We start from the raw sequence: 23135 nt of genomic DNA on the forward strand, positions 1-23135 counted from the left end.
AACATTCAACATAATCCGTTTCGGGAACAGCCTTGTCGAATAAGCATACTCACTGGGGCGCAAGGAAGCTCTGTGTGTGTGTGTGTGTGTGTGTGTGTGTGTGTGTGTGTGTGTGTGCTGTTGAAATAAGCAGGGTTTTTAATGTAAACGTCAAGGTTGGTCCCTTCTTTAATATTTGAGGAAAGGGGGAATAAGGAAGTGACAGTAATGGTCCCTTGACATAATAGTACGGCTTGTATACGAAGTCATACCCAGATAGCCGCCACACAAGTTTAGGGTAATACTAACGTCATACCCAGATAGCCGCCAGATAATTCAGGATGAGTCTTTGCTTTTGGTTTCCTTATTTTCCATACATCTTGAATAGAACTGTGAATAATGTACCTGGCAAATTGCAAGGAATCTACATATAGTAACAGTGGCGTACTAAGAGTAAATGGCACATGGGGCGATGGTGATGGCCTTTCCAACGAATTTTCTGCAATTAAACGTTTAGCAGCTGTTTTGGCGCCGAAAAGACCTCCGGCGCTCATTGTAACCGCCCGGTCCGCCCCTCCCCCCCCCCCCGTTAGTAAGCTATAGTGTATTAATGTTATTACTCAAGACTGTTTGGTTTCTGCAAACATTCGCCTACTGAGAAATAATAATAATAATAATAATAATAATAATGAGGACTTTGTATAGCGCCTAATCTTTAGAAGCTCTAAGCGCTTTACAACATTAGATAACACCTATAAGATAAAAAACATATATAACGATATGATTACAAACACAAATACCATGAAATTAGAAAACCTAGAAAAAATATGCTGAGAATATTTAAGGTAGGAAACATTATTAGGTCTTTAAGTTTGTTCTTGCAGTCGAAATAAGTTTGTTTTGAGAGCACTCTTGAATGTGATCACTGTGTCTTTGTGTCTAAGTTCAGTGGGCAATTCATTCCACGTAGCTGGGCCCTGGTATGCAAAAGAACGCTGTCCATATGACTTTGTTTTCATAGTGGGAATAATGAGTATACGACTGTCAGTAGAGGAGCGTAAGTATCTTGCTGGTGTGTACACATGGGTGAGGTCGGATAGGTATGTTGGACTAGAGTCCGTCAGTGAAACGTAGCACAGAGAACAAATTTTGTGTTTGATTCTGGATCGAATGGATAGCCATTGTAGTGCAAAAAGCAGCGGGGAGGTGTGCTCTGATCTTTCTACTCTAAGTATGATCCGAGCAGCTGTGTTTCGAACTTTTTGAAGATTTTGGAGTAGATATTGAGATGAACCAGACAGAACTGAGTTACACTAGTCCAGTCTTAGTACTAATGAACACATAAGTGTTTTAGTGGCATCAACTGAAAGATATTTGCGAATGGAGCTGATGCATCTCAGCTCAAGATATGCAGCCTTGCATATGTTCATGACATGTTGGTGCGTTGTGATAGTACTGTCCAGAGTAACATCTAGGTTTCGTATTGATTGTGTGAATTTAATGTTGGTGTTGCTGATATTTATTGTTTTAGGTAAAGGATGTGAATGAGAAAGTCTTTGGGTTGTAATCAGAATGGCCTCAGTTTTATTATCATTCATCTGCAGCTTGTTAAATGTCATCCATGATTTCACATCAGATATGCACCTCTTTACACCTTGGATGGTAGCATCTACTTCAGTTGGGTGGCTAGATTTGTATATTTGGGTGTCATCAGCGTACAGTTGGTGAGACACTGGATGATGATCTATGACACTTGAGAGCGGCTGAGTATATAGAATGAAGAGAACAGGTCCAAGAACAGACCCCTGTGGAACACCACAACATAGATCAACTAGGCCGGAGTGTATTCCATTTGCAGACACAATTTGAGTCCTGTTGACCAAGTAGTACTTGAACCACAGTAAGGCTGTATCAGGAATGCCAAATACATGTTGGAGACGGTGAAGTAATATATCATGGTCTATTGTGTCAAAGCTGTAGACAAATCAAGGAGGGTGAGGACTGTAATCTTTCCGCTATCCAAAGCAGAAAGAATGTCATTAGCTACTTTTAGAAGAGTAGTTTCAGTACTGTGGCAAGGACGATATGCAGATTGTACATTGCTAAAAAGATTGTTTGAATTCAGATGAGATACAAGCTGGGATAGAGCAACCTTTTCTAAGATTTTTTTTTTTATATGAATGGGAGATTAGAAACTGGGCGGTAGTTCTTTAAATCGTTATGGTCTAGTGTTGGTTTCTTCAGCAGAGGCTTTACAATGACAGTTTTGAAAAATGATGGGAATTCTCCTGATGAGAGAGAGGTATTAATAACATCAGTTAGTGAAGGCAATACTGGATCTAAGCACTCAAACAGCAGCGATGTTGGAATTGGATCAAGTTCACATGACTTTGGTGCACTCTTCATCAGGTATGTACGTACGAAATCCATAGATACAGGTTCAAATGATGCTAATGGTTGCCGCTCAAATTCTGTATCCCAACTGCATGATGACGACGAGTCAATTGAAGTTGTGGTATCAAGCTTATCTCTAATGGTTTGTACTTTGTCACGGAAGATCGACTGGAGAGAAGATAGTTGGAAGTGGTGTAGATTTGTTCCTTGACATTAGCTTGTTAGTAATCTCGAAGAGCTCTTTGCAGCTGGAACTTTCCATGATCTTAGTAGTGTAATGGGCTCATTTCGCTGCATGGACTATATCTGTGACATTCTTCTTAGCGGCTTCATAGATTTGCTAATGAATTAGTGAGTCTGGTGGAAAGCCAAAGCCTTTCAGCTTTACAGCGGTCTCTTTTAGCAGTGCGAAGCTGGTCCCTAACACTGCTATACCATGGATAACACTTTTGAATTGATACTCTGCACTTGGTAGCTGGGGCATGTTTGTCGAGCAATGAACGCAGGCAGTTATCGAGTTGTTCTGCTGTAGGAGGTAAGCAAGTTGTTAGGTTTTCTTATATGTCATGCATTAGTTTGGTTATATTTATCATACAGAGGTTTCTCTTAGTAGCAGATAAAGGTGGAGGGTTAGGGACTGATACGTCAAGATGGCATATAATGCAGAGGTGATCTGATGCAAATTCATGGGATACCAGGGAGAATGTTATCATCAGGTCTATGAAGAATCCAGTCTAAAATGTGACCATGTTTTATAGGTGGGTTGGTTAACTGACTGTTTGAGGTTGAAAACATTAATGGAATCAATGAGTTTTGATGTGACACCTATTGTTTCTCTCTACTTCCACCAATGATCTTCTTCCCGTCTGATGTTTTCTTCTTGATGGTCCCTTACTTTTTGGCTTAGACTTTTCAGGAAGCTTTCTCTTCGTTCCCTTCATCACATGACTTTCTTTTTTGTAGCGTGAAGCTCGCTTTTCTTGTGTGGTGTAGTCAAATATCAGGTATAATACGTACTGATTGAAAAGTGATATATTATAAACTTTTAAAATAAAACGGTCATGTAAATGTTCAAGTACAATTTATTTTGCGGAAAATGTAGTTATTTGGGCTAAAATAGGCAATATGTAGTATTTCACGCGCAATAATTCACGGCATTGAGATGGATTTTAGCTATTGCTTTGTATTTATAGTGTTGAATGAAGAATAATCAAAATGCAAAGAGAATAGCAAAACATTCCTGAAATACATTCTATAAAATGACATATTTCGCTTCTTTAAATTTTATTTCTGTTCACCACATCCTTCAGGACATGTACTTTTGTAAGTATTAATCCGCTAAAATATATATCGTCGGGTATCATCAGTCTTTCGTTCGTTCTTATACCCATGTAATGATAATGAAAATACTTGCTATTAGTTACTAACCTTAAAAAAAAAAAAAAAAAAAAAAAAAAAAAAAACTTATATGAATGCATACATTTGGATGTATATGAACTGGATTGCACGTATGAGAACTACTCTACGTGTGGTATGCGTTTCCCCTAGTGTGTGAGAAGGCACTTCAAGCAAAACCAGAGCGTGAATCAAATTTAAGTAAAAGACAAATTTTAACTGCTTTGCATCCATTATTGCGGTTTTAAGAAAGTACTTAGAAATTTAAACTCAGAATTCATTAATTAAGAAAGTTTAGAAAACTGAATTACCAGTTGTGATGCAATAGGTTGTTTAGCATGTACAGAAGGATGTGAGCAGAGAAGTGAGGTGAGGTGATCTTGTATTGTTAACGTAGCTTTAAACAATTTTCAGTCATATCGCTACGATGTCTGCAATATGTCAGTGTATAGTGATGTCTACCACTGGGGCATCATGCCACAGACATGTATCATGATGTCCTACTCAGTCACATTATCCTGGCACCACTCCGACCAGTCCTAACACTAAGCTCTTAATGCTGAGCGCCCAACAAGGCAGATGTTAGTACCATTTTTGTGTCTTTGGTATGACTCGGCCGGGGATCGATGAGCAGAGAAAATGAATATTACATAATCATCGTTTAGAGAAGCATCATTATATTTGAGACTAAAATGATGTAAATAATATCATTTTTTTTTTAAATACAAGGAGAACTATGTAGTTGTCTTCATCATTAAATGATGCTTCAGGCAAATACAGGTTTTCATGCCTTTTTAGGAACTACTGTCACGGTTGTTCAGGACTGATCAGAATCCATTGTATTTGCAAGTAGGATGTGCAGAAAAAGAATTTGTGTTCAATGTCTCCAGGTTTTATTCAAAATCCACTTCTACTTCCCACTAATTGGATTATTCATAAGTATCAGGTGTATTTCATTTTCACCACATGCAGACTCCATATTGCTGTAGACTTAGTCCGATAAATCAACCCAACAAATCTGTATTAATACTGATGGACGATGTTGTTCGTCTGATGTCACCTGATCAGCTTTGCTGCGTGCATGAACAAACCCGTGTACACTATAGACACATTCCGGTAATTGGTAACGGCCATATCAAGCGTGAAATTCAAAATGGCCACAGGAGAGATCAACGTGCTATTCCAGGTGGATTTACAAGTCACCAAACATATGAATTGCTCAGGAAATATAATCTACGTGTCACCAAAAGAACCCTTTAGCCGACAGTAGCTACACAGCCACGAGAAATACTCATAAGTGTATAACATGTACACCGATGTGTGTATTCAAATTTGAATGCAAATAATAGCAGCTTTTAATGAATATGTATATCAGCCCCTCATCCGAAAATTTCGGGTGAAAGGCTGATTTGTCGACCTACTGTATACTGAATACATGTCTGTGGATAAAAAGTATGGGATTGCTTGTATTATAAATTATTCTTTCACACACTCTTTGCTAACTGTTGCTTGATACATAACTGAAAGAAAGGGGCTTTACTTTTACCATTATTTGTAACCATTTCTTCGCAATGATAATACTATTCTCCACCACCTGTACAGAATTGTGCATTACTAATGGTTCTCGAATGGATTCATATTGAGGTCAACTGATTTTTTGTTTTGTTTTGTTCCTGTTATACTTTTGAATTCATCGAGGGCGATCACTCATTTATAACGTAGTCTAGTAGCTGAAAAACTGGCCAGGACATAATTCTAGATTCTCACACTAACCACTATTGTAAACCTGGCTTTGACCACATGAACTGGCACTCACTGAGTTGTATAGGTGGTGACACCTCAACATCGTTTGTAGTTTTTGACTCGTATCGACTTGCTGCAGGTCTTGGTCTTGGTGTGGCTTGAATCACAACCAGAGCAGCCATTGAGGTGCACCAATCAGAATAATTGTACATCAATAGTAAACGTTGTCTCTGATGGTGCCAGCAAATTAATTTCGCTTCTATTACATTCACTATTCAGAGTTCGATTGCACCGACACAAAATAGTCTCAGCACGATTAGCATTCTGTATTCCGTGGCTATCGAGTATAAAGTAATCAAAATTTCCGAATTCGAGACCCTGTCGGCGGAAATGCAAAATCACCGACAACCCCGAGCACAAATAAGAAACCGTGCGGTTGCGGATTTACAAAAAATAAAGTCGAATAAAACACTATTCACTTTTGTGGATTATTAATGCTATTCATCCACTAGTTGCACGTTGTAAATCGCTTGCTTCACAAATTATTGGCGGTAGATAATGTGGCGTTGGATCAGGACCCAAAGGAAGAAAAAAACTAAAGCACCCGATATGGCTTTACTCCCTGGAATTGCTGCGAAGAATGGAAATGTTCGACCGTCATGTTTGATCGCTGAGACCCCGCAGCTGACAACTTAAGAGTCGTCCAGCGATATTGATGTTTACCTACTTCAAACTCTTTCAACTGCGTTTGGTGTCATCAACATTAGTGGGGTTATCCGAGAAAACTCTCCCTGGGAAAGTTTCAAAAGAATTACGGTTTGTTTTCTTATCAAAGCTGAGACCTTTTTTAGATGTCCTCGGCTCTACACGACAGATTTACTCAGACGCGACATTTTATTTCACACGTAACAGGTTCAATTACAACAACTATGACTTTAACCTTAACGGAAATCTCTAAAACAAACTAAAATAGGTGTTACGACTCTATTGTCCCAAAATAAGTAGTAGAAAGATTGAGAAACAAAAAAGCTTTGCAAAATTCAACAAATATGTTTCTCTAGAATACAATGTTAAAATAAGAAAAAGAACTTACGGGATTGCGAATTAAATCCCAAAATAATATTAGAATTACAGACACAAGTCCTAATAATAAACGTTCTGAATACATTTTCAATGAAATCTAAATTAAATACAACGATGAAAGTGTTGCTGTGTCTATGGTGCCTTACCGTGGTGTTGTTGCCAACATTTTTTTTATCACGGTATTATAATGCCTTTGTTTGAATTCACTATAATTCCATGTGAATGTCTCTGCCAAAGAATCTTATTTTTTGAGTAATTTGTATGTACAGAAAAATTCACTCGAATTAAATAATTTGAAGAAATAAAGTCCAGCCCAAAAGAATTATCGGACACACCAATAATAGAATTGATTCCTCAGCATTAAGAGGTTAGTGTTAGGACTGGTCGGCCTGGTATCAGGATAATGTGACTGGGTGGGACATCGTGCTGCATGTCTGCAGCATGATGCCCCAGTGCTATACATCACGATAAACTGTCACACTGTAGATATCGTAGCGATATGACTGAACAATTGTTAAAGCTACGTTAAAAATCCAAATCACACACACACACACACACACATAACTGATTCTGCGGGATCGTAATGCACGAATTAATACTGTTTCTAGCAACAAGATTATATAGTAATTTATTTGACTTCAAGTCACAATTAGCACTGAAACAATATAATATTTTAATAAACACGAGAGTGCATCTGCTATCACATTGTCTTTTCCATTGACGTGCATGATGTCATTATTGTATTACTGCAATACCAGTCTCGACCTTAACCATCTCTGATTTTTGTTTTTCATCTGGCCAATCTGGAAGGATCTAAATGTTTACAAGATAAAATGTTTCCTTTAATTAGAGGGTCTGTTATTAAAATTATAAATAGAACCTGGAACGTGCCAGGTATGCCAGGAGAATCCAAATAACTTGGACCCAGACCCAAATAAATCTTTTTACTTCTATTAATTTTGAGATGAGAACCCAAGCATCTTCCAGATACTCTTTCAACTTTTCTTCTCGATTCATCATTAAACATTTTGCAGTGGCTTTTCTTTACTATGATGATCAATTTAGCAGTCATGAATAAGGTAAGAAGTAATTCCTTCAGGCAAGGGACAGACAAACAATAGGCTAATATTGTCTTTGTCTTGGCCATCTTGATATCATGACTGTATATTGTTATCTTTTTCACTTATTGCATGTAACTGTTGTTGTTCTGGTTTGAAAATAAAACATCATCGATGTCTAAGTACATGGTTCATTTTTCTAGTAGTCTAAAGTCACTTCTCTCAAACTGTTCTTTTTCAGAGTGTAATCAAATTCTGCACACAGGAATATTATGAAATACGAGATCTTAGACCAAGCTTAGCGATTTGGGTCATTTTTCAACTCGCGAGTTTACGCGTGCTCGTCTTCAAATTTAATAAGTTTCGTTTGGTCGGCGAGTGGAATGCGTGTGATGCAGTTGAACAAAATATACAACTGCTATTGTTGTGGTGCGGTCCAATTAAAAACATTTTAATTTATTTCAAATATGATATTGCTGTTTATATTTCTGTACCAGTCGTTGATGAGCGGCGTAGACAGGGACACGACCATAATATTCCGGATCTGGCTTATCGGAAATAATCAACTCGGGGATGTAATTCAAATCGTTTTAGCTAAGGTCAGGATCTCATGAAAATACTTGAGCACGTCCTAGTGGACGGGCTCAGATATCACTTCCATAACCGCACGATTATGAGGATAAAACTTTGCCGGATTCATTGTTTATACTGTATTCATTTTATTCAGTTGGTGAAGAACCAGTTAAAGAAAACCAATGCCATTATAAGTAATAGCGTTCAGACAAAGTTTCCAAGATTTTGCGGGTTTCTAGACGAGTTATTACGGGGTTTATTTTGGTAGACCCTATTTCGCTATCGCTGCTAGGTATGAAACGGGTTATTGACGAGTTTTAGCCTCTAAAGTAGAGGAACACCGTCTCAATAAATTTAACTTGATCGTGTACATGCTATTTAGACAAATGGTGGAGGATGATGTCGAGTCTAATTTTTACGTACGGCAGCGAGCTCTTTTTAATGCGGAATATGTCCATGTGATATCGCTTTACAAAAACTTAGCTGAGGATATTGAGAAATACTCCAGATAGGTTTTGATGTGGTGACAGGATTAGTGGTCAACACGGCTAAATATAATCCTCTCACAGCGAGTTCTTGGTTACCATTGCCAAATGATATGCAGAATACAAGAAAAACTGTTAACGTTAAAAACAAGGACAATAACTTTTCCATGTGGGAGGTATCATCAGCACTTTATCCAGCGGCAACAAGTCCTGACATGATAAATTATCACAAAACCAACGAAAACATGAAATTTTACCAGGATACAATTTTTGACAAATGGATGACATCCCTAAATTTGAAAAGCCCATCAACATAGGTATTAATTTATTTGGGTGTAAGGGTAATATTTATCCACTCAGGTTAGCCGGTAATAATATCACCTGCATCTATCTCTTATACCTTCACAATGATAACAAGGACGTACATTGTTGGATTAAAAATTTATCGAGGTTATTACACAAACAAACCAGTAAAAGCGAACATAAAAGTTATTAATGTAAATAATGTTTACCGGATTTAGAAAACAAGACGATCTTTAAAAAAAATGGGCATGACTGCGTTAACATTATCGTGATGAAACCAGCTAAAGTAAAAACAAACGAAAACATAACCTTTAAAATGTTCAATTCAATTATTGCCAGATTAGGATTCCTTTTGTTGTATAAGCTGTTTTTGAAGCATTAATTGTATAGGTGGATAATTAGCAGAAGGATAATGATGAAGAATAATACACTATTGCGTATCAGCAGCAGTACCGTGCAGTTTTTTTGTGTTTTTTTTTTTTACAAATTGCTTTGCGTCAAATAAAAGTTAAAATTCCGAAGTGAAACTATATCGTGGACCAGACTGCGTCCAAAAGTTTGTTCGGGATTTACTGATGGAGGTGGACAAAATAGAATCTGTCTTACCGGCTCAAATGACTTTTACTGAACAAAACAAAATCGATTTTTATAATGCTGCGGATTACTCGATATGCGGAAAATTACTTGGCAGTAGCCGATAGAGGGGCTATTGCCATTACACTGGCAAATACAGAGGAGCTGACCATAATGCTTGTAATTTGCATTTTAAAATCCTAATTTGGTTCCGATGGTGACGCATAACTTGCGTGGGTTCGATTCACACTTAATCGTTAAATGTTTTGGTAAATTCTCTCAGCAAATCGCATGTATTCCAAACAACATGGAAAATACATGTCGTTCTCGTAAGGCTAATTAAGATTCATTGACAGTTTTCAGCTTATGGCCGCTTCGTTAGATGCGATCGTCAAAAACAAAACAATTTAAGCACACCAAAGACAAATATGGGGATCATATACATTCTTTCTTCGCCGAATATATTATTGGTTCTTAACTTGACTGGAAATGACAAGTGTTCTTTATGTATTTACGCATTCTTATCCTGATACTTTCATGGTAATATACCACACACACACACACATGCGCGCGCACGCACACGATTTGCAAATTATCGACGCTCGTATAAATGAATTCATACTGTTTTGTTTTCAATATTGTGCATACTTTACTGTGGGTTGTGACAAAAAGAGCAGTTAAGAAAACTTGGTTTGTAAATGGACGAATATTGATGTTATGGCTATTTAATTCAAAAATGGGAGAAAAAATTTTTAAAAAAGTTTAAAATTTTAAACAAAATTTGTGTGCAGAGGATGGGAACTTCGAACCTTAATTGAGCACATCGAATCTCTACTAATTGAGCTATGAAAGCCATCAATGAACAATCTGTATATAATGCTGATTACAAGTTTCTCACAAGCAGATTTATACATCTGCGCTCGATACTTGTTTTCGCTCAGTTCGTGCTCTAATTGTCAAGAATTAATAGTATTACAATATGAAGACCAACATACTCTAGTTTTCAAGAACTGAAAGCTTCATAGATAGATCATATGAATGGAAATGCACTACAATATCAAGTACCGTACAAAGCAATCAAACGGTTAAGTATCGCGATGGAAATGAACAAAATCCCCCTTTAAAGAAAGAACGAAATGAACGAATAATATTGTCAATAAAATATCTAAATATTTTTCGGGGAATTTATTATTAAAATAATGGAAGAAATAATGAAGTGCACTGTAGAAAATGCGGTTCTAATTATTCATGTGTAGCGATACGTTGGCAGCTACCGTGCAAAAGGGAAAAATGACAGTGTACCTAAACGGTAAAATTCAAGAATTGTTTAGTAGTTAGTGATTAGCGCAACCGTGCTCACGTAAGTTAATATGAGAGAAATAAATTGTCATAAGAAATACTCAATCAGTATGAAGACTATCTTGGAGTAATCCTGTGCTCTGATCTTATTTCCAGTTTTCATTTACTCAAAAGGAGCGTTTTGTTCTCGATTTTCCATACCAGCCCATGACAAATGTCGTGCTTTGGTATGACAAAGAAATTCACAAGCATTATTAATACTAACGGGTGTTATTTGTATATTCAATAATGCAGTGAGACAAATAGTCATCAGATTTACAAGTCACTATTTCACCCATAAAAACAGGGGCAGGAAATGGCCTATTCAATATAATCCTTTACAGAGGGCATTCTCAACAGCGATAATGACGCCGGATACTTTCTCGAAGTGGATTTTTTTTATCCGATGAGCCTTCATACGCTGTTGTTAAAACACTTTAGAATGTGGGCAAAAAAAACCCCATTTAAATTAGTACCTGTTCTACTGAGAATAATCGGCATGGTATTCATTTTTTTTTTTTAAATCAGGCAGTCTATGTCCCTAGCAGTCAAATTAGCGAGATTCGTTGTGTGCTCAAATTTGGTCAGCGGAACTGGTTAGAGAATTATATTAGTTTTAACACTTCAAAATGGACATTAGTCACGAACGACTTCGAAAAAGATTTTATCAAACTTATGAACTACTCGGAGCTCGGGAAAAAAACCTGGAAAATATTCGAAAACGAGTGGATGTAGAATTGGTCAATAAGTTAGTAGCTGGTCCCAATTTTGTCAGCATGAAAATTTTTCACAAAAATTTAGTATCGATTCACTGGGAGGGGGAGTAATTGGTGATGAGCAACCCCATCTAATGTGGTTTTACAGTATTAAACTTATCCTAAGGCAGAATTTGTCGGTTTAAGAAGATGTATTCAGTTACGTTAGCAGGTGGAGATGTCAAAAAACGCGCTAAAGGAATAAAATAAAATGTAAGAGAAGGCTCTGGCACATGATAATTATTTGGCAGCGTTAGGAGAGATTACAGTGTTTTCTCTAATGAACATGATCATATCGAATTGTCATTATTTATATACATAATCGCTTAACAAAGTGGGTTTATCCAGTTAGTACGACAAACGATACGTTATGGAATATGGTATCAAAATTTGGCTTATGGCAATAAAGACATCGGAGGAGTTGATCATTTATTGGTTGATTTCGAGTTGATGTAAAAACCATCATATGACATCAGCGGTAGTCAGATTTTATGGGTTTCCGGTTCTAGCGAAAAATTGGATAACAACACGGGGACCAATGCAAAACATAAAGGCAAATGAATTTGTTATCAATTATCATGTTTTGTGCTAGAATTGTCTTTTTAACAATGTACCAAACAGACCTGTTTATGATAAGATATCATGTTTTGCGCATACAACCAGTGTTTCCCTTTACCCTCGTCTGCGCTTCAGAAACCCCATTTTATTTATTTATTTTAACCCAAGTTTTGATACCAAAGCTTGCTTTTACTCATTCTGACCCCAGTTTGACACTAAGGAGATTGTTTAAACTCTCAGTCTTTCACCCCTAGGGGATACACTTATACTGCTTTGGTTGGCTTGACGACATGCTATATGATGATCGATATAGGATATCATATAGCTCCTGACATTCTGACATTTTGACGATTGCCTCAGCAAAGCTGATCAATTCAACGGGTGACTCTGTCAGTGATAGTTATGAAAGCAGGTTTAAAGCGACAGGTGTAGCTGTCTGGGGTTATTTATATTTGGGTTTTCACCTACTGGTGAACCGAGTGATTTGATATCGAATTTTTCGGCGCCACCTATCTTCCATATCATGATAAACCGTTGTCACATATTCATTTTATCCTTGTGAATCAAGACGAGCATTTTGTAGATCTGCGTTGTGAAACATTAACTATCTAACTGTACATTAGAGACTGACTTGGTTTTAATATGGAAGTGGTACGTTGACGTGTGAACCACGTGCGTGTTGTAAATGCGAGAAAACCTTTTTACGCAACATTTGCAACTGGCCTCGGCGAAATTGTTCGTGGATTATTCATGGGTATACCAATGCGTTTGAGGGATTATCATCGCGGGATGCACCAGTTGCTAAATACGTTGCGATGCGAATCGTTGATAGACTTTAAAATAATACTCCGAATCGGTTGAAAGATCTGGGATCGCGAGCAATTCAATCGCTTCGAGATCGACTACACGAATTAGGCTCTCGAGCATTACCAAAGCCAATTACGCTACCACCAAGAGAATCAATGCCGGCTGCGGATTTTAAATTATTAATGAAGCCGTTCAAACACTACTGTCAGATTATTAATTGCCAATCTAGCAACTGAATTTATTATGGTTGAGGACGTGAGTGAAGTGGAGTGACAATGGCGTGTTTTCCGGTTACTGCTCTGCGTCACAGAATCGATTAATGGATGATTTGAATGCTCCTTAGGATTAACAAAGAGAAGGAACTCACACTAAAAATTAAGATGGTTTAATTAAATCAGTATGGTTAATTAAAAAATATTGCACAATAGTAAAACAAAATAACTGCAGCTTAGCCGTTCTTAAAGGTTATTGATTGCCCCTAAATTAGTAAGACTACTTTGCGGTTCACTGAAAAATCTCACTATGAATTAATTTCTCTCTTAATTGCTCTAAAAGAATTACTTTCTCCTTGCATATCTGAGAGAGCCATAGAAGGCATATATATATATATATATATATATATATATATATATATATATATATATATATATATATATATATATATACCTTCTATGGCTTTCTCACTGTATACGTACACTATGTGTTGGCTTATTCACTGTATAAGTATGCCTTTCAATGGCTTATTCACTGTATAAGTACGCCTTCCAATGGTTTATTCACTGTATAAGTACGCCTTCCAATGGATTCTTCGCTGTATAGTAAATTATGTGGCTGTGACACTCATGTCCCGACGTTCTTAGGACGTCCGCCCTTGTGGCAGGATTCCCTGGATTGTACAATCTCCCTTTTGTAGTCTCCACCTGGTCTTAAGTCACCAGTATTGGAAGCGGCTACAAAACGAAATTCGTTTTGAGTCATAGTATAAAGTTATTTACACTATATGCGTACATTGTTTCACTGGGTGACTGTTACATTCCGAGTCTTCGTGCTATGTTTTATACAAGTGTTTTCTTTGTGTCACGTCTAAATTACGTTCTTATCTCTTATTATACTAAAGTAAAGAAAACTGACATTGTATAAATGAAAATATGAAATATTTACGTTACAAACAAATCACAACATAATAGCATGGTATATTTATGGTACTAGCTTTTGCATACTTGCATATAAATTGCAGTAATATATAGGACATATGTTTAATAAATGCATAAATAGTGAAAACAATCTACTTGAGTTAATTGTAATGAATCAAATAGAATCTCCCAAAACAACTTACATTGTATATAAAACATCAAAATAAGAGAAAAAGAAGAGGAAAAAAAGAAAACCTTTACTACAACATTCGATTCAGCATTTTTAATCATTGATGCAAGATTAAGACAAAAATTCTGAAAATTTTTGTCGTCACTCCATATTCAACACTTCTTTTGATCTCTTAATCGGATCACGGTGTTTTGCTTTTATTGTTCACCGATCATTCACACTATGTCAGGAGTCTAATTTTCTTTGCTACACTATAGGTGAAAACTAAAAGCGTGCGCTACTTCGATTGGTCACTGCACAATGTATACGCGATATGTACGGTCACATAACAGTTAACACCAGAATCCGTTCATGCATGACCGTGAGTGCGTCAGGCTAGCAAAAGTTACATGAATTCAGATGTACGCTAATGTCTGAGTCACACCTCTGCACTGTAAGAATGTGCACAATCACGTTAGCTGAATAACATGAAAAGTTTTCAACCAACACTCTTACCGCCTTTAGAGCTACATCCAACATTAACTCGGAAGATTATGGTAACTTACCAAACGATCTAAACTTTGCCAAAAAGCTATACTGCACTATAAACACAAATAGTTGCATCCGAATATAGTCTTTTCCTTGATATATATCCATGCACTCAATCTGTCAGCTGACCAAACTGCTTTGTAACATTAATTTCCACTTCTTTCAGACATAGAAGGAGATATAAAATATTTACATTTTAAGTAAAGTTTCTGCTTTAATGGTGAGCATTAGTTATTACTATGCTGCACTAATTGGTGTGTATTAATCATTATAATGCTGAACTAACTGGTGTGTATTGATTATTAGTATGCTGCACTAGTTGGTGTGCATACATTATTAGTATGCTGCACTAATTGGTGTCCATTAATTATTAGTATGCAGCACTAATTGATGTGCATTAATTATTAGTATGCTGCACTAATTGGTGTGCATTACTTAATACTATGCTGCACTAATTGGTGTGCATTAATTATTAAAATGCTGCGCTGATTGATGTGCATTAATGATTGTTATGCTGCTTTATGCATTAATTATTAGCATGCTACATTAACTGGTGTGTATTAATTATGAGTATGCTGCTGACTATTTAGCTTTAATTAAATATGACTGTTAAATCCATCTTTATGTTTCATATCACTTACCGTTTGCTCACTTTTTACCTTTAATTCAGTATGATAGTTAAATCTTTATTTATGTTTCATGTCCTATTACCGTTGCAAGGGACACGATTATTAATAAAAGTACTGTGAACTTAATGGGCCATTTCAGTCGTTGTTACTTAAAACTAAAATGAAATACCCTCCTTTCCTCCTCTTATTTCGCTACATACTAAGCAGTTTAATGTTTCATGAATAAAGGAATAAATAACGGGAAAATGCAATAGGCTATAAAAGATGGAAAAAGATACCCCCCCCCAAAAAAAAAAAAACAACCAACAACAACAACAAAACAATAAAATAACAGCAAAATAAAGTTATATCAGCCCCTCCAAGATTTTGTCCTGTAAAACTATGTTAGGACAGTGGAACCAGGAAGTGTGAGTTACCCTGCACGTAACGAGTACATTCTGAGTACAGATTTTCATATCTGAAAGATCGTGATGTTTGTTTTGAATATTATTATGTTCCAACATAAAGCAAACACTAGTACAGAGTTAAATACTTGTACATTAAAGTAAGTACTAGTTTACATGTATGATTAAATACTTAATTAAATAATTAATTACTTGTACCTTTAAGTAAGTACTAATATACATGTATAGTTAAATACTTCTACAGTTAGGTAAGTACTAGTATACATGTATAATTAAATACTTTTACCTTTATGTAAGTACTAGTATACGTGTATAATTAATTACTTGTACCTTCAAGTAAGTACTAATATACATGTATAATTAAATAATTTTACCTTCAAGTAAGTACTAGTATACTAGTATACATGTGTAATTAAAAACTTCTACATTTGTGTGCGGTTCTTACTCTGCAACAAGTGGTTTAAATCTTACGGAATATCACGCATACCTTAATCCTTACCTAAAATAAATTTTAAAAAAATTGATAGCAAACGTCGAAATAATAAGGAATTAGGATTTAAGTTACATTAACGATCATAGCAAACGTCGAAATAATAAGGAATTAGGATTTAAGTTACATTAACGATCATAGCAAACCACATTCATATATCTTTTTTTTTTCTTTAGTAGATATTTATGCCTAAAACTATTTAAGGAACCGATTTTTAAAAACTGATTTTTTTTTAATAAAAATAATACAACAACAAGCTTTGCAATACTTTTTCAGCTGTTCAGTGTTGTATTGCCATTATCATAAACATGGAGAGAAGAGAGCTCTCCCAAATAGCCTTTCCGAAATGAAATGCAAATCATTTCACGTTACATGTGTACCTTCAGTGTACGTGGCCCATATCGTTAGGGCATTGTCCTTCCATGGGGCAGTCCATATGTGACATAACGCAATCTGGACGGAATTTTTATCCCTCTCCCTCGTCACATTTCGTAACAAAAACTCAGACCCATCTCAGACCCGTCAAATTGCTCTCCCCATCCTGAAAATTCCCAAAAGTAAAATTGGTTGTAAATTACTTTGCATTCGAAAAGCACACAGCGGTAATTATTTAATACATTTTTATTTTAAAAAATATCTTGATCAATCACAGATTAGTGTTCTAAAAACCTACACAAGAAAAATTATGGTTAGAAAAAAGACTTAAAATGAAAGGAATAATGTTGTAGATATATCATCTAATGAATATATTTCTTAATGTTCTCTTTCTCACATGGCACTGTTGATGTTGTTTGTCTCAAAACCCCATACCCATATCGTCACTCAATTCGGACCTCACCCCTTCACCCGGTGCGTGACGTATAATATATACGGTCCCTTTCCTTCTTTTCATTAAACACTTCCTTGTTTTTTTAACATTGTATTCAGATCGTAAAGTCTTCGTTTATTTCACCTTTTGTAGAGAGAGGGGAAATACGTCACTAGATCGTGCTGAACAAAAACAAAAATAGTAACAAAACGTGATAATCCATTTGTCCATTCAACAGCTTTCAGATGAGTAAGTTACCCGTATTTTGTTAACCCACCGGCGCCCCTTTACTAGCCTTGTCTTGTAAACAATCGAAGACAGGTATTGAAATATTGCGGAAGAGTAGTATATGTACAAAATGGCGTCAGGTGGTTGGAGTGACAGTGCTGTCAGCTTGATTTTGAAATATTTTTTGTTCTTTCTTAACTTCTTCATATGTGTAAGTATTATATTTATTAATTGGCGTTAGTGAAGTTTACGTTTCATATATTCACTACAGTAGATAATCATATACCTGGTTGATTACACATGTCCGACCGAGTTTACAGTTCTGTACCATAGAGATTTCAGCTCGGAACTCACTAACACGTTTATTTAGTATTCAGATCCTAATCTCAGGTGTGCTTTTATGAAATTGGGTTTTATGCGCTCTCGTGTATTGTGTCAGCGTTTTTCTTAAAAAGAAATAATTAGGTTTAGGGTGTTCTTGTGTATTGATCTGACAACCTTTTATCTTGAATGGAGCATTGTACAAGGGGGAAAGAGGGGCACGGAAATCATTATCAGTTTATGGCGTAAATTATTATCTGCTTGGTACGTATATCCTGTGTGTCGACTTCACGTTGGGGTTGTTATGTTTTCTTAACTGACTCCCTGTTGATATGAAAATGAGGTCCCCAGTCACTGACTGGGTGGTTTAAATTGTGTAATTAGAAGGTCAGATCCCTTCTGTACATCTTGGTCTAATTCTTATTTAGTACAATTTGTGATTCAGATACAACCTATAACTTTAAATCAAATATCAAAATTATACCCAAATCTGTTATTTCCTTTTAAAAGTGAAAAAAGTATTTGCTGAAAGTCACATCAATACATTACGTATGGAATATTCCAGTGTCAGTGGCATTCCACTATGACAGGTGGTTTGCTAGAAAGGAATACTTTTGATCGAAATCACAGTCGACTCAAGTTACGCTAGTACATTTTCATATATTTTACAAAATGTAAGGATATCTGGAATGATCTTTGTCAATAAATAAAGGCAAAACGGATGGTGTACATTATTAGGTAACGTGTTAAGCCCCTGAAAGCCACTGTGGCATGGCAGGTTTTGTTGAGTCAGACAAGAAAAGTTATATCCGTCTGTAATAATAGTCCCAGGTATACATCAGTGTTTGAACATCCTGGTAGTGTGATAAAAGTATGAAAGACGATTACGTATATCAGAAAAGCAGGCTATGCAAACGGTTCTTAGCTTGAATCACTTCGTATTCTGGTCCCGTATAAAAAGGTTGATTACTGTCAAATAAAATTAATGATACATTTCTCTTTCTATCATCTTTTTAGTTTAAACTAGTCAAGCCATCAAATATCTTGACATTTGATTGGTCACTTGGTTTTACTCATACTGTAATTGGTTGCTTGGTTTTGTCGGTTTAACGCCATATATATATATATATATATATATATATATATATATATATATATATATATATATATATCGGACACAATATTTGGTTGAGGAACACCCAGGAAAGATCCACCTAACCATGGGGAGATACCCGCAACCGCAAGCTTTCTCACATACCTACTTTGGCCAAGCCAAGACTTAAGCCCACACGGACAGGTGAGAAATCATTGACTGTAAAGGTGAGCCTCTTAGACCACTTGGTCGCCCGGGGCCCGTTTGTTATGCTCTCGTCATGAGATTGTGACGTAATAAATTGTGAAAATAGATGCCGAGTTTGTGTATTGTATGTAAGTAGGTGGATAAGGGAAGTAGGTTTTAATTACTACCAGATATTTTTTTAAAACTCCATTATCTTCACGTGGATGTATTAATTAGGTTTCGTAACTAATGGCGAATGATAGTTACCTGCCCCAGTTTCTATTTCACGAAGGTATACCATAGTGGCAAGCAGGAAGTGTGTAACTCTTGACCTAGGAAATATCATCATCATCATCAATGCCGTCGTTTTTGTCGTCATATAATCACCATCATCGTCTCAAATCCCGTAAGTACATCTCGGTTATGATTATTACCGAATCATAACCATCATCAGATTAATACATGTGTCGATGGTGTCCTCCAATCCCCCTCCCTATGTCTTCCCCATCCCCTTATTATCATCAACTTCTTTTGCCACATTTGCTGTTACCACTGAACGATAATTATTATAATGTTTCATTAGTCAAACTCCTTAGTATGAAATTTGCGATACAACTTCTGATGCTTTAATACAAGAGACGGACCCTATGTACTCATCACAGTATCAACCAGTATGCATTTTTTAGTTGTAAATGTTCACATTTTTTCACTATCCTTTAAGCATTACGTGATATAACTCGAATGCAGGTTTATAACTCAACTACAGGTATATAACTCCAATACAGGTATGTGATATATGAATTATGTGGATTTTGTTGTTCTTTTTAATTTTTTAAAAATTGTTTTTAAAAATAAATTGTAAAGAAAGGACAGGGCCACTTTATCAATGCATTTGTTCTTAATAATATCCGTTTTGGATGCCCAAAATTGAGTTTCAACACAGGCTATTTTCATATATTTCCTCAAATCATCTTTGAATTATTTGAAAATTCTACAAAAGTGACATTACTGAGCGACATAGTGTCAGCTTCCAGAAAGAATATACAAGACTGTACATTTTTTTAAAAACAAAAATTATGTTTTTCTTCCGTACATTTTCGTCCAAAGAATCGTTTACACTATTAAAGATAAATCACAGAGATACTCAACTGTGCTCTGTTTGAAAACATATTTCTAAATGCGATTTATATCTTTATATATCTTTATAACATGATAGGGACATCTTACAATTTCCCCATGGTGAACCCCGTTCAGGTTAGCTGTGTCAGTAGAGTGATCGAAAAGTTTGATGATATATCGAGATGAAAATCAAATTAAGATGTCGTTTTGTCATTGCCTTATTAGATCTAAGAATAAAGTAGTTATATCTTTTTCTAGATAAAGCAAATCACATATGGTTTTCATTCTAACACTTTTTATGGTTAATGCATATTCAAAGTAATAGAAACCAAGTGGAACACGTGTCAGAGATATTTTTTTACCTTTCATAACATGTATAGAGAGAAAGAATCGAGATTATAAGCATTTAGTTTCAGCTGCCTTCTGCTTCACTGATTAACGTCTTTTTGCACTAACGTGATTTGTTCAACAACGATATAATTTAGTAGCCAGCAAAATGAATATAAAGAATGAAAACATTGTGACGCATGTGGTGTAGTTTACCCTAGTGTGTGATTTGGCTAAATCGTACCCAATCGTACCATGTGACGTATGTGATGTGGCTTATTGGTACCCATTCGTATCACGTGACGCATGTGATAACGCTTACCCAATGATACATTCACATCTGATATAGTTGTTGTACCCAGTCGTACACTATGACGCATGTGACATGGCTTATTCGTACCCAGTCGTACACTATGACGCATGTGACATAGCTTATTTGTACCCAGTCGTACACTATGATGCATGTGATATAGCTTATTCGTACCGAATCGTACACTATGATGCATGTGCCATAGCTTTTTCGTATCCAGTCGTACACTGTGATAGCTTATTCGTACCCAGTTGTACGGTGTAACGCATGTGCTAAATTGTACCCAACCGTGCAGTTAGACATGTGCTGTAACTAAATATTTTAACTAATATTCTGGACGCAGTGAAAATTCAGAAATGTACTTAAAATATAACGAAAGTAATATTTCACAATATTAAGCATTTTGGCCCCTCCGAGCTGTTGGAAAATCACGTACACGTTTTAGACAACCAGAACGGAAGAAAATCACTACGCCCTTTGTGATCGGGTCAAGATCAGGGTAAACATATTTTATGACTACTCATAAGCAACATGTAGCCAATAAAGCTAGCTTTGAGGACTAGTTGTCACGTGTACTGCTATGAAGATTTCAGTTAAGATAATAATCTACACCCATTCGCCTGTAAGTGTAACATGTAAAGCATCTTCATTACCTTTTTACACGCTATTGAGTGGCCGAGTGGTCTAAAGCGCTCACCGTTCCGGATCACTGCCATCTCACGTCTGTCTGCGTCGGTTCTAGTCTCCGGCCTGGCTAACGTGGGTATCTGAGAAAGCCTGCCATTAGCTTCTCGTGGGTCGGTGGTTCTTCCCCGGGTTTTCCAGGGTTCTTCCTCCACCACTTATACTGGCCGCCATGTATAGCCTATCTTGTGCTGAAAATGGCGTTAGACACAACAACAACAACAACAAGCTATTGACAATTTTCGGGCTAAACGACCGTAAAATTTGGCAGTAATTGATTACCATGCTTGTTATGCATGTTGCACGTGTGGTTCAGGGAGTATCGGAAAGTATAGTTGGTATCGGATTTATCTTTCGTTATGTCCCTGATTCAGCAAACCCCTTTCACAAAGTAGTACTTCTAATATGAATTCGGTATCAGATTTACTTTATGTCTGGCAAATTTCACAAATCCTCCTGACAGTATTTCATGTACTTTCATGTAGTGTGAATTCAGTATCAAATTTGTCTGTGTCTAGCTGATTCCCCAAATCATCTTGACGGTGTGTTTCATGTAGTGTGAACTCAGTATCAGACATGTCTGTGTCTGACTGATTCTCCAAATCCTCTTGACAGTGTGTTTCGTGTGCTGTGAATTCAGTATCAGACTTGTCTGTGTCTGGCTGATTCTCCAAATCCTCTTGACAGTGTGTTTCAGGTAGTGTGAATTCATTATCAGATTTGACTGTGTCTGGCCGATTCTTCAAATCCTCTTGACAGCGTATTTCATGTAGTGTGCATTCAGTATCAGATCTGACTATGACTGGCTGATTCTCTAAATCATCTTGACAGTGTGTTTCATGTAGTATGAATTCAGTATCAGATTTGACTGTGACTGACTGATTCTCCAAATCATCTTGACAGTGTATTTCATTTAGTGTGAATTCAGTATCAGACTTGTATGTGTCTGGTTGATTCTCCAAATCCTCTTGACAGTGTGTTTCATGTAGCGTGAATTCTGTATCAGATTTGACTGTGTCTAACTGATTCTCCAAATCCTTTTGACAGTGTGTTTCATTATGTGTGAATTCAGCATCCCATTTGTCTGTGTCTGGCTGATTCTCCAAATCCTCTTAACGGTGTGTTTCATGTAGTGTGAATTCAATATCAGATTTGACTGTGTCTGGCTGATTCTCTAAATCCTCTTCACAGTGTGTTTCATGTGGTGTGCATTCAGTATCAGACTTGTCTGTGTCTGGCTGATTCTCTAAATCCACTTGACAGTTTGTTTCATGTGGTGTGAATTCAGTATCAGACTTGTCTGTGTCTGGCTGATTCTCCAAATCCTCTTGACAGTGTATTTCATATAGTGTGAATTCAGCATCCCATTTGACTGTGTCTGGCTGATTCTCCAAATCCTCTTGACAATGTGTTTCATGTAGTGTGAATTAAGTATCAGATTTGACTGTGTCTGGCTGATTCTCCAAATCATCTTGACGGTGTGTTTCATGTGGTGTGAATTCAGTATCAGACTTGTCTGTGTGTGGCTGATTCTCCAAATCCTCATGACAGTTTGTTTCATGTAGTGTGAATTCAGTATCAGATTTGACTGAGCCTGGCTGATTCTCTAAATCATCTTGACAGTGTGTTTCATGTACTGTG

The 23135-nt window shown here is 36.4% G+C and overlaps 1 protein-coding gene across 3 annotated transcripts in view; it reads left to right on the plus strand.

Annotated features, from left to right (window-relative positions):
* The window catches only part of LOC149772392 (tetraspanin-33-like), an 84717-nt gene that overhangs the window by 16527 nt on the left and 45055 nt on the right, over positions 1-23135 (plus strand). For 2 of the 3 annotated variants that reach the window (XR_016417711.1, XM_089947874.1), the window contains exon 1: positions 17532-17665. The exons of the other annotated variant lie outside the window; for it this stretch is intronic. Coding sequence is in view for 1 of the 2 variants with exons in the window: in XM_089947874.1 (XP_089804000.1) it covers positions 17576-17665 (90 nt within the window). In the remaining variant the exon portion in view is untranslated. Of the gene's footprint in view, positions 1-17531; positions 17666-23135 lie in introns of those variants that run through there. 3 annotated transcript variants of the gene reach the window in all.

This window comes from Sinohyriopsis cumingii, unplaced genomic scaffold (genome assembly GCF_028554795.1).
Source record: "Sinohyriopsis cumingii isolate HCF-2022 unplaced genomic scaffold, ASM2855479v2 utg001510l, whole genome shotgun sequence".
In the NCBI taxonomy this organism is placed as follows: Eukaryota; Metazoa; Mollusca; class Bivalvia; order Unionida; family Unionidae; genus Sinohyriopsis; species Sinohyriopsis cumingii.